At 35.4% G+C, this 13,206-nt stretch overlaps 1 protein-coding gene across 2 annotated transcripts in view; it reads right to left on the bottom strand.

Moving 5' to 3' along the window:
• The window catches only part of LOC105248612, a 277,209-nt gene that overhangs the window by 183,994 nt on the left and 80,009 nt on the right, over window positions 1-13,206 (bottom strand). For both annotated transcript variants that reach the window (XM_025409500.1, XM_025409506.1), the window contains exons 3-6: window positions 2,685-4,166; window positions 1,879-2,056; window positions 950-1,189; window positions 379-618 (exon numbers count right to left, since the gene is read on the bottom strand). In XM_025409500.1, coding sequence (XP_025265285.1) covers window positions 379-618; window positions 950-1,189; window positions 1,879-2,056; window positions 2,685-4,166 — 2,140 coding nt within the window. The remainder of the gene's footprint in view (window positions 1-378; window positions 619-949; window positions 1,190-1,878; window positions 2,057-2,684; window positions 4,167-13,206) is intronic.

Below are 13,206 nucleotides of genomic sequence, written 5' to 3'. Positions count from 1 at the left end.
TAAAATTAATCAGCCCCCATTTCATATAGAGAAAATATCTTCTAATAGAAATCGTTTAGCAGTTTTATTTATGGATAATCGAGAGAGGGGAAATATTTTTATCATTAGTAAACATTAAAACAAATTATTAAACTAAATTTAAATTTAAAAATTATTAAATTAGTAAACATAAAAAATGTCAACAATCTTAATAATGTAAGGTATTTTCGAATCGAGTCTCTTTAAACTGCAAGAAATTTTCAAAAATAGTTTGCTCATCATTAGAATTGAAAAAGATGTATCAAGTCTCTCTCGTGATGAATGGGATATTAAAAAAATGTTATATAAATGTTATATAAAATATTTTATAATTTTCTCCAAATGTCCTTTATCACTTACACAGCGGTAAATTCGTGGGTCTGGGCGTCTTGATCCTCGGCAAGGAATCATCGAGGCCGCTACTGCTGTCCACCGCATCTTGCAAGTACTGATCGTCGTTCTGTTTCGTTTGCGTGTGAACGCTTTCGCGTTTGACCCACACGTCTTGCGAGTTCTTGTCACTTCGCGAGCTCAATTTCGAGGGTCGTCGCCGGATTCGTTCCCACGTCTCTTTGCGATGGCATTTGTTCGGTGTTAACGCTACGCAAAAGAGACAAGCAGATGTGCATCTCAGATTTTAGCGAATACCAACTTTCATATTATTTCAACAATGTAATCGTAAAAAATAACAAAAATATTAAAATTAAAATTAAAAAATATTAAAATAAAAAAATAAAATAATAAAATATTAAAATTAAAAAAATATTATATGATATTACATGAATGAGAATATAATTTTTTGATTATAAACCATTAAAATAATCTCGAATAATCTACATTTGACGAAATAAAATATTACAAAGCTGGAAACTAAAAATATGGCGATCTCTCTTCAAATTAAATTTTTAGAAGTAAAGTATTATCATCTTACGTTTAGTCAAGCGCCGATCTGTGCTTCTGGGCGGACTCGCTGTTCCAATTCCGCTTTCGAGAGGAGACGCTCTGTCAGTGGTATCCGGCGACAGACTTCCGGAGGAAATCTCGTCCATGCTCTGCAAGAGGTCCTGCGACGACGACGAGGATCTATTGTCGTCGTCCACGGTGTCTTGAGGAGAAACTGGGTCTAACGTGCTTTCATCTTGCAACGATTGCGAATCTAATTGGGACTCGGCTACAATAAAGAGAAACGCGATTTAACAAACTATATAACTAGGTCTGCGATATTAATTTTACTTTTATTATATTACATCCATCGAATTTGTTAGGGCTTGTTACACTTTTATAGCACAGTATCTTACGTTATAAAGTATTTTCCGAATATATGTACATATATTTTGTTTACAATTTTAATTTTTTTGAATAGGAATAGAAATCTTAAATATAATTTTAAATAGATTAATAATATTACAAAATAATATACACGTATTTTCTTATATACTTTATCAATTTTGATTGATTTTTAATGATTTTTCGATGAAAAAAAAGATATCGAGAGAAAGAGAGAGAGAGAGAGTAAAATATAAAACTATAATATTTCATTTCTCTCTCTCTTTCTCTCTTTTATCTCTCTCTCTCTCTCTCTCTCTCTCTCTCTCTCTCTCTCTCTCTCTCTCTCTCTCTCTCTCTGTGCCACTTGAATATAAAAAAAATTATCCGGAACAGATATCCATTTAATAGATGTGAAAGATAAGCAGAAAATTAATTAGACGTAAGTCATCGATTAACAAAAACTCTTGAAATAGTCGTGCACTGAATTACGGAAAATCAGGACGGAAGTAAATTTCACGGACGTTAACTAATCCTATGAATATATATTAAGCGAATCGTGTAAAGAGAGACTCGGAATGATACGAAAATTACCTTGGGGAGAGTCGCAATCGCTGACCCAGGTGAAGCTGGAGCTTCTCGAAATCGCCGGCGAGGTTTGAGTCGCCATGTCGGAGCAAGTGAGAGAGTCCACTATCGGTGGACTGTTCGGGCAACAAGAACCCGAACCATTTCGTATCCTCGACAATAGGGACTGCAGGGAAATAGGCAGCTGCGAGTGGAATAAAATAAAGTAATCAGATCTCGCCCTTTCTGTCATCTAAAGTACATTTTTTGCAATTGTAATTGTAAATGCACGCAATTTGATGCTGATTTAAAAGTAACGTAACGTAATAATATCTATGATTTAATTATTTTAATTAGTTCTTTAATTATTTTTTTCATATTTAAGGATTAATTTTTAATTATTTAATTATTTAATAATAATAATATTTTTTAATAATATCTATGATTATATTTAATTATCTTTTAATTATTCCATTATTTTATCATTTTTAAATATTTAAGAATTAATTATTTAGAAGTACATTAATTTAAATGGCTTAATATCATAATATTATAATAATATTATAGTACAATAATATATTACAATATTATAAAATTATATTATTTTGATAGTTATACATTTATGCACACACAGTATTTTTTCGAATCAATCATTATTTAAATCTATGGATTATAATTCTCACGAATTGAAATATTACAATTGAAATATTTGAAATCTCGTCCATATGCATCGTATATGCGTATATGTTACAATAACAAGCAATGTATAATTAATTTCAACATTGATAATAACGGAATAATTAATCATAGAAATATTAAATATTAAAACTTACGGATCCCGCTCTCGCGTTCTGCTCTTCCATAATCTTCTTCACGTCAACGTGCTCCAATTTGGCGAGGGTACCATTCTCGATCCCACAATTCTCCTCGATGTCGTCATTCTCGGGCAAGTCGCAGCTGATCGCGACGTCGTTGCCCCATGGTCGCACTAGGGAGAACTTCTTCAAGTCTACCGGACTAACTTGCCTGACGTCTCTGTCCGATTCCGACAGTCTCTTGGCAGTAATATCCGAGCGTAGAGTCAGCGGCGATACCGCCCTCTTCTTGCTTAACGTTTCCTTCGAGTTCACCTTGCCGCTTCTCAGATGCAACAGATCCTGATCCGGCAGCGAGGACACGCTCACCAGGACAACGTCGTCCGAGTTCTCGTGAAACATCGAGATATGCCGCTTCCTCAGCAACTTGGAGAACGGCGGCTTCTTTTCCTCCGTTGGCGTCACGGGCGCCGACTTTGGCACGCGATTGTCCAAGGATCTGGATCTGCCGTTGAACTCTTCGTTCACGAAGACATCGTCGTAATCGGGATCCATCGTCTCTTGATCGTCCGTGCCACGTCGGAGCCTCTGCAGGCGCGTTGCCTTTCTACGCTTCGTCAAGTTGACAGGCAGACTTATCTTCCTCTCGGATCGCTGTCGCGGCGGCAATTTCGCGCCGGCCTCTTCAGGCTCCTCCTCGGCGCCTTTCAACGATCTCCCGATGTCCACGCCGATACTCTCATTGGTCCTCGAGCTTAATCCTACAGGTGTCTTTGGTGCATGGCAAGGATTCAATCGCGCGTCCTGCGGGGCGCGCCCGCGCTCCAGCTTGGACGGTAGACTAGAGGTGATTCGATCGATCTGGCTCCTGATCGAGTTCATCGGCAGGCAATTGCTGGGCTCGTCGTAGTCGGAACTTAGCCCATCCGTGGTATAAAACCGACCACGCTTGCCGATGATGTCCTGCAGGTTCTCCGGCAGACTGTCGCTCTTCCTGTTCTCCGGGATCACTCGATCGTGCGGTTCATCGTAATCGGAATTCAGCAGGCAGCGACAATCGTCGTCGACGAACAGTCGTCCGTTTCTGCGATCCCGAAGGTTCCCCTCGTCCTGAGGAGGCTGATGCTCGCCGCTGGACGTTCGATCGGAATTCTCGCTGTCGGATAACCCGAATTCGTTCAGCAGCTCCTTGTACTGTATCACCCGGACGTCGTCGTCGGCTTCCTTCTTCTTCTCTTTGGTCAGTTCGCTGATCTCCTTGGCGATTATGCTATTGAATTCCGCGAGGATATTATTCGACCAATCGCCGATATCCTCACCCCTCGTCAACGAATTTTGTCTCCTTACGAAGCCGTGCGACCTCGCGGCCGGCAAGGATCTCGGAGTGAACGGTTCATTCGCGTAATTGGACGACTTTTCGGGCTGAGTCGAGTACTTTGGTTCATCCGCGATGTGAAGCGAAGTCGTTGGAGCCGATTCGATTATCTCGCCAATTTCCTCCTGAAGACAATCGGAAATTTCAAGCGTTAAAAACACGTTACGTCGTGAGAGATAATCTTTTTCACCAGGCGACACTTTTTTTTTCTTCGGCAAAATATAATCTAACTCGTGAAAATAACATCGCCGTATGCATGTTTGACGAGTTTAAAGAGGAAACTTTACGACAAGTCAGCATCGCTCAAACATAAGCACCCTCGATCGAGGCTGAAGAGAAACTCGCAAAATCTTGTCGACGATAGAGAGTAACCTTTGCGCGGATATTTCACGCGTACAGTTAACCAGCGGAACGTATTTTTAAAATGGCGCATATAATGAAGCGGTTACACGAGAGAGGCTGGCGGTCCTTGATGCTCGTCATGCGAGATAAAATGAGGGAACCGACCAGCTGCCGCGACTTAAGACGAACCGATTTCAACGTGCATTTCTCTCTTGCTTTCTCGTTTTACTTAGCTATCAATCGCATCTTTGTTTCTCTCTTCAAGTCACTCTCACACGCTGTCATTATGAATATAATGCATACACATCTTCGTCAAGATTGTAAAATGCGTTTAATATATATATAAAAGGAATTATATTTAAAATTAAAAATTATATGAAAATATAAATTAAATTATAAATAAAATATAAATTAAATTATAAAAGTAATTAAAATTATATAAAAGTATGAATTATAAAAGTAATTAAAATTATATAAGAAAGATATAAAATTGATTTTGCACTAAATAGATATTAACACTGATTAAACTTGAAAATTTAATTCGAAGGTTAATTCAGAGAAATTAATATATATTTAATATTACATTAAATATTGATTTTCCCGAATTATATAATTTAATTTATATTTTATTTATAATTTAATATATTAATTTCTCCGAATTAACCTTCAAATTAAATTTTCATCAAGTCTAATCAATTTTATTTTAATATTTATTTAGTGCAAAATAAAAATTAATTTCGAGTGTAAATCCGAATAACATGCTATAATATTAATTTCAAATAGCAAATTACTGGATTCACACCCGAAATATAATTTTTCGTTAAGTTGAATCAAATAGTATCTAGTAATCCAAATAAAGGTAGAGATGTATGTATGTGAGGATCAGGCGTGTTTATCTTCATTTGATCAACAAGCAGCAGAATCCATTCGCATATCCTAAAAATGTGTATTCATACATTTTTCAGCCCAACAAATAATTGCTAGAGAACAATATTTACAGACTAGAAAATATGTGAGATGCAAGTGGCTGGATCGGGAATTGAACTCGAGTCTTTCGCTTTCCGGATAATAGCTCTAAACTACTGAGCTATTCAGACCTTACACCTAATTATTTAATACAGTCATAGATTACAGAGCAATATTGGAATCTCGCTCAATGGAAATACCAAATGTCACGAAGAACCGCTAAATAGCCGCTTGCTGATCAAAGGAATGCACTGCATACTGACTTTCGACTCGGCTTCCACAAAAACGATACCGACAAATCATGATAACAACATCCCTCAAGATCCCTTTGATAAATAATATTCTCCCTATGCTGATGGAAAATAGTGGATGAATCCTAAACAGGCCAACCTTATTACATCTAATAATAATGTAAAAGTCAAGATTATTATATCTAATAATAATGTAAAAGCTGTATTCCATGAAAAGTCACAGTCCACACACGCATAATAATTTTTTCTCTCAATAATAACACGCCAAAGTATACATGTGTAGAATCTCCGAGCCGAGACTGACTAGCTCTCTTTCGCTGCACAGGCGAGTTAAATTGAATTTGCATAAGTCCCTCGATGCAGTCGACCCACGCGATCTCGATACGCACGAGACAGCCGCGACCGGACGAAACCGACTCTTTAGCCGTCGTATCGACGTATCAAATTATACCGGATGGAAAGAATAAGCTTGATTAAATCGAGAAAGACGATTTGCGATCCAGTCGGGAATTCTGATCAAACTCGATCGAAGAATCAAATAAGAAAAAAAAGATAAAAGCTATTGGAAATTGGAAGGATTAAAACTGACGAAAAGAAAAGTCTTCAGTCAAAGTCTTGCGAGCTAGGAAATAATTATGGAGACTCGGTAAAGGGGAGAAACAGGGGGAGTCTTGGAACCGCAACTACCTCCAACGAGCGAGCGAAATTTATAGGCAACCATGCGTATGCAAACTGCCGTTGCAGTTAGCCTAACCAGCGAGTTTAGCGAGACTCATCAAGACAACGACATGCGCGATGTCCATCGCGTAAGACGAAGAGCCACCAGGATAGGACGATGGTGGAGGATGCATCCAGCTGGACGATCAATCATCGCGAGCACGAGCTTCCCATTGTTCCTACGCGGGTGTTACATTGTTCGCCGCGGGCCAAATGCAGCCGGGCGTTGCGTGGGATACCGGGATATAACTGTCTCGAACGTGTCAACCCGTTTATTATTATCAGCGACCAATCTCTCCGGCGGCTTTGAAATACCCTGATCTATCCACGGGGACCAGTCCATTCCAACAGGTTAATCCCGGCGTTGGCGGATACGCTCATAAAGCAATTAGGAACTCGTCTCGCGGATAATCCGACTGTAACCGTTAACACAATGAGCATGTTCGAAAGCTTGACCTTTACGTCCATTGTACAAATTCGCCACGTGGGAGTGAGTTGCACGTGCCGTGAAATTTTGTGACTATCTAAAACGCGAAATGAATTTTTCCAAGTCTCTCTACAGAGTATCTATATATATTCAATCTTGTAAAAAAATTCCTGAAAATTCCCTAATCTTTTAGGAGTTTCTGTTCAAAATTACAGATAAACAAAATATTTAAAATAAATATTTTAAGGATTTTTTGTTAAAATAAATATTTTAAGGATAATAATTTAAGGATTTTTTGGTGCAAGTTTCGAAAATAAATTTTTTTATTACGCTCTCTAATTTTTTATTGAAAGGAAAAACATAGAGCCTCTAAAGTTTCAAGTGCTGTATTTGTAAATAAACTAAGAAAAAACTTACATAAAATTTTCATTTCTTTTATCACTAAAAATTACATAAATATAAAAAACTTGTACTTTATGTTCAGTATTTTGTTAGATATTTTGTAAGAAAGTAAATACATAAATAAGTATAGATATTCATAATATATTTTAAACACATAATTCACTTGGCTTGCTGACAAAGAAAGGATTTTTTTGAAGAAATTCCTCGAATCTCAATAACATTCCGAGCATTCCTTGATTTTAAAAAAATTCCTGAGAATTCCAGACATTCCTCTTTTTACAAGCAATAGACACCCTATTTTAAACATCTCTCAACTTTCCTTTTAATAAACTATTAATTGTATCCGCATTTAAAATTATTTAGATACAAATATATCGTCGAAAAGATTAAAAATAAGAAATTCGAAGAATATTATTAATTTGCAATTTGATAATATTGAATGCTGCGAAATTAAAAGACCAATTATAATCACCGCTTTATTAAGCGGGAATTTATTACATCCGTACACCTTATATATCGCGGATTATTTCTGGACGTATCTTTCGCACCCTGACGAACGAGTCAACAAAGCGACGAGACTTTCCCGTTCGCGCAGCCGATTGTTCACGCGAATTTTTAGAGTTGCACAAGACCCAAGACAAGACAATATTCGTAAAAATATTGTATTAGAATTGAAAATTTCAAAAATTTAAATCTTGTCTTGGTCTTGAGTGAATATTGGTAGCAAAAATCTCGTCTTGTACTGTCTTGTCTCGATTTTATTAACAATTTTTTATCTAATATTAAAAAATTATTTAAATAATATTTAACATAATTTTTGTAATATAATTTGAATTAATTATTACTATTGTATTATATTTTAATTATAATTATTACTATGTAATCGATATAAATGCCGTTTATTTACATAAAAAAACATTTACTGTTTCATGGAAAACAGAAATTAATAATTATTTACAGACTCCAAGGAAATGTGCAGATATAAATATTTTGGAGCGGTAAAAAAAGCAAGTTCATATTTATCCCACATTGTTAAAAATGATTCGAGACATTTTAAGTTCAACTGCCTCGTCCGTGCCAATAGAAAGACTTTTCTCAATAGGAACTCTGACTATGTCAAAAAATAGAACCAGATTACAAAGTCTTTAAAAGCACTAATGTGCATCAATTCCTGGGTGAAATGCTCTTTAATGTCTAAAATTTGCGAGTTTGATTTCTAATTTATAAAAATGTTATATAGTATTAATATTAAATGTTTTTAAATTTATCAATATAAATGTTTTTATTGAATAAAATTTTTTGAAATTCGTATATTGATTTTTTTTCATTTATAAATATAAATATTTTAGTTTTTTTGAGAATCAATAATCTTGACAAGACTAATAATCTTGACAGTCTTAGTCTTGGTATTGTCTTGATAACTAATTAAAAATCTTGTCTTGATTTTGTCTTGAAATTCAAGACAAGACAAGACAATATCAAGACTAATCTTGGTATCTCGTGCAACCCTACGAATTTTAATCGCCGTAATTGTTGATGGATCGAGCGCAACGTTTCCGTCCAAGGACGCGGAAGCGCGGCCGCGTGAATCGTCCTGATTGGAATCGCGTTTAATCTCCGCTATACACCTACAATGGAGCGCGGCCCCATCGCCATGTGCCATTCTAATATTCTCCATCCATAACGCCTCGGCCGGTACATTTATCAAGCGGATATTTATGTGAAAGCACGTCGCGCTTCTAGCGGTGCGCTTTCTTCCTGCTCGAGATAGCTCTTGTAGCGCGTAATGATTAGACGCGTCTGGAAAATTTTCTCTCGCCTCCGCGTGGGCCGGCTGTCAGCTGATGATAACGACAATCAGCGAGATTGACGTTGCTAGAAAACAATAAATTAACACTCGCCGGCCGCTGATATTGATAGCGAAAATCGCTCAGCGACCATCGTGTTATTTACGACTTCAAGTGCTAAATAATTAACCATGTTCAATTAGTAAATATAATGCAAGGATATGTAATTTTATGTGCTCGTCAAGTAAAATGTTAAGTACAATTTTTATTTAAAATTTTGTGGATTTTATTTAAAATTTATATAAAAGAAAATGAGGGTAATTTATATGAAACTAGAGTTCTTGCGGGTAGAGACTTTATTGTGAAAATGACTGATCGTCGGAAGAAAGTCTCGACAGTCTTAACTTTTTTTTTTAGGCAAGATAAAGTTGTGCGAGATACTCTCGGTTGTCAACAATAATTGTAGAATGCCAAATTAATTATTCGCTTGTCGAACCGTTAATTTGCGGCTAAATGAATTAATTAGCGAGTAACACGGAAGTGATCGCGAGCACGTAATTTCACCGTGCGAAACGCACGTCGCGTCTAACGTCCTCCTTAAAATGAGAAAAGCTGTTTGCCAACCAGCTTGGATAAGAAAAATTTTCGAAAAAAACACCAAGCGCCGTTCATTAAGCGAAGAAGCTTGTCGCATGTCAAAGTCGTCGATACATTGGCCGAGTATGCGTGCCGACAGTTCCCAGTAGTGTGTGAATTTAAATTAATATTTAAATTAAAGGTAATAAATCTTGACATTTTTTAAAACTGAAGTAATGAACGAGATTTTAACATGTATTTATTACGCTGTTTACCTTATAACTCTCATACTTTCTATACTTATATTCTTTCTTCTTCAATCAAGCATAAAATCGTGCGTATCGTGCGTTGTGTAGAGAATTATTTATCGCCCTAGAAAAATATAATTTTGTACCGTATAATATAAAAGAGAAAATTCTGAAATTAGTTTATCTTATGTTTTATAAAATACACAATTTTAATATTTTTTTGCGACATTTTTAAATAATATTAATACACATGGAAAAATCAAATTAATTAATTAATTAATACTGGAATTGATTGAAGATATTGAGTGTCTAAAATCTACTCTTTTTAATTTTCTTTTTTGACATCTTCCATAAATCTATAAAAATATTTTAAGCAAAAGTAATTTAAAATAGAAAAAACCTAATTTAAATTATTTATAAGATTTAAAGAAATTTAGTTTTGAAAATTTCCTTTAATCTTACAAATAATTTAAATTAAATTCTTTTATTAAAGGTAATATTTTAAATTATTAAAAGTCATATTTTATTAAAGCTAATATTTTAAATTACTTTTGCTTAAAATATTTTCATACATTTACGGAAGATGTCAAAAAAGAAAATTAAAAAGAGTAGATTTTAGACACTCAATATCTTCAATCAATTCCAGTATTAATTAATTAATTAATTTGATTTCTCCACGTGTATTAATATTATTTAAAAATGTCGCACGAAAAAAGTACAAAATTATGAGTACGCATTCGCATGTAAAACATATTAATTAGCATAGATCATGTGACAGAACGCACTTGGCGATAGTTTCGTCCATCGTCCAGACTTAATTAACTCGGAAATTAATTAAGCATCGGTCGAGAAAGTATAAGATTCATGTACAAAGAATGATAAAATCGAATTAAGTAACATTTCAATTGTCGTATATAAATAGCGGCTCGTGCTCGAGCGATAAATCGCGCATCATTTCGAGGAAACGGATCTTAGATTTTTGCGCTCGCGATCATCGAGCCGGTTAATTAATCGCAGTGCTAATTGACATGAATTACTGCATAAATCAGATGAATTTCTACGGTAGACGCAGTCCATCCTGGAATCAAACTCAATCAGTCGCTTGACGATCAGCGATTTGTAATGTTGGCTTTCGCGCTGTTCAATCTGGGAATCTATTTCGCGTGCTTTTTCTCGCTGCGATGTACAATAAAAATACAATGTTAATTAATCGATTGCTCAATCATGTTCGCATTAAACGAGAGATTACCATGACATTAAATGCGGGAGGTCTAATATCGATAATCGCGGAATGAAACGTGCATGTGACCTATCGATCGGATGGAAATTGCTATTTACACGTTGATCGACTCTTGTTTCATCAATCCTGTTTGATTTTCCCACATGTAAGGGATAATTTGGAATTTCCATTACTCGACTCTTAATTAATTTTCCGCGATCATCGTGATATTTCACGTCATGCATTTCTCACCTTTATTCATCGATACATAATAATATTTTTTCAATCGCTTTTCGCATAAATTTCAGAAGAATTCTATTAACATTAAGAGGATTTATTCACGTCAATATTTCTATCAAATATTGATACATCTGATAAGATTATGCACATTTTCAACGTGTGTTTTTCCATTCATTTGTTATCTCGGAACTGCTGCTCCATTTTGCGAACATTACTAGCCATCGCGCAGTGCGAGATCACTCTTCTCCGATAAACCACATGTTTCCATGTTCTGTCCGATCGATCGTAAACGAAAGGTGTCGCGCGAGGTTACATGATCGGAATCCAACCGATCTTCATTGGCACGTGGAACGTGCGTGTCGCGATGCCAAGGATCTCAGGTGTCTTGTACGTACGCGTCCACGGTGGACGGGGTCTTATTTGTCCGCGCGAAGGATCGCCTCGCATATTTCTCGACGGCCACGAAATGACGAATTCCCGCTGGCAACGGGTCTCAGCACTTATTATAAAGTGCGATAACAACAACTGTAATTTCATCCAATTATGTAGTTACATGGGATGTCCTAGAACTACCAGATGTTTTTTTCCAATCGCGGACGCTAGAGAAAAGACTGCAAGGATAATGGAGGCTTAACAATGAGGTATTCAAAGTCGCATGAGAAATTAAACGATAAATTCTCGTAGCATTTTCGCGAGGAAAAAATCTACACCCATCTTCAAATTCACTATAAAATACAAAAATTGCTAATGTATATTTAATAATGTGAAAAACGCACTGAGAAAAATCGCTTGATTGTACCAACAAGACGTATATGACTGAAGGCATTTTGGTCAAACGAGAATTTCTACACAGAGAAAAATGTATACTGTATTCAAGTGAGTATTATTTATTTTAAGGATATCATAAGTTTGTATATCCGCAAATGTATCATAAGTTTACCACAAGCATTAAATTTAATTGAATATATTCTGAATTTTAGTAAGTGCAATATTTTAGTCAAGAATATTAAATTAAAACAAAAATTTGGTTTGCTTATTATAAGAATTGACGTAAAGTAAGTTTGATTTTTCTTTAATACAACTTTACAATATTCTTGAAGAAAAAATAAATTTTTCTTTTGAGTATGATAATAAAATTTTCTAGCACTTGTGATGAGTATATTTTAAGATTAATATCAAGAATATATTCTTTGTTGAAGAAAACTATTACTTAAAAAAAGAAAAATAAACTGAATAATCGCTTTTCTTGGCAGTAGAATGATATTTTTCTCTGTGTAGTTATCATGATAAGACTCGATTTTTTATAATTAGAACGTTTAATAAATTTTACTATAAGGATTTGATTAGTATTTTCTGGCCGAATCTATAAAATTTCTTGTTGCTTTAACTTCTTTGCTTGTCGTTAGACGGCGAGTCACTCTTAACTTTACTCGTATTAAATATTTGCCATGAAATGTATATAAAAACCTACTATTGACATTAAATCGAAAGTAACCATGGGTATTAACCAGAAAATTTGGCAGGAGGAAATTAATCAGATTTAAATTTAACAGGAAGAAATTAATCAGATTCCTCTGGTAATTCCTACAAGAATTCTGGTTCGTTCATTTTCCAACAGACATACTGATTGAATCTATCAGAATTCTAATTAATGCAACCAGATTTTTTTTCTCAGTGCATATCCGAGAAAATTGCAAGATGTAAGGGCGATCAGATACAGTTAATATCAAATTTAACTATCCACTTTTCCGCATAGACTCTCGGTCCGGCGATTAGAAAATCATCCAAAGATCATTATCTCGTGTACAGGTCCGCCCATTTTGTCGAACGATATCTTCGGGCGTGCAATCGATTAAGGCCGACGCCTGATGGCCAGCTGACATTAAAATCACGAGTAATCGATTTAATTGCAAAAATCATCTTTCAGCATTCGCTCGATGCCATAATTCATTTAATAATTATCGCAGGCACTTTTGAGTGCCAAGAACGT

This window comes from Camponotus floridanus, unplaced genomic scaffold (assembly GCF_003227725.1).
Source record: "Camponotus floridanus strain SB8 unplaced genomic scaffold, Cflo_v7.5 scaffold10, whole genome shotgun sequence".
NCBI lineage: Eukaryota > Metazoa > Arthropoda > Insecta > Hymenoptera > Formicidae > Camponotus > Camponotus floridanus.
This window is presented reverse-complemented; position numbering and strand designations above follow the sequence as displayed.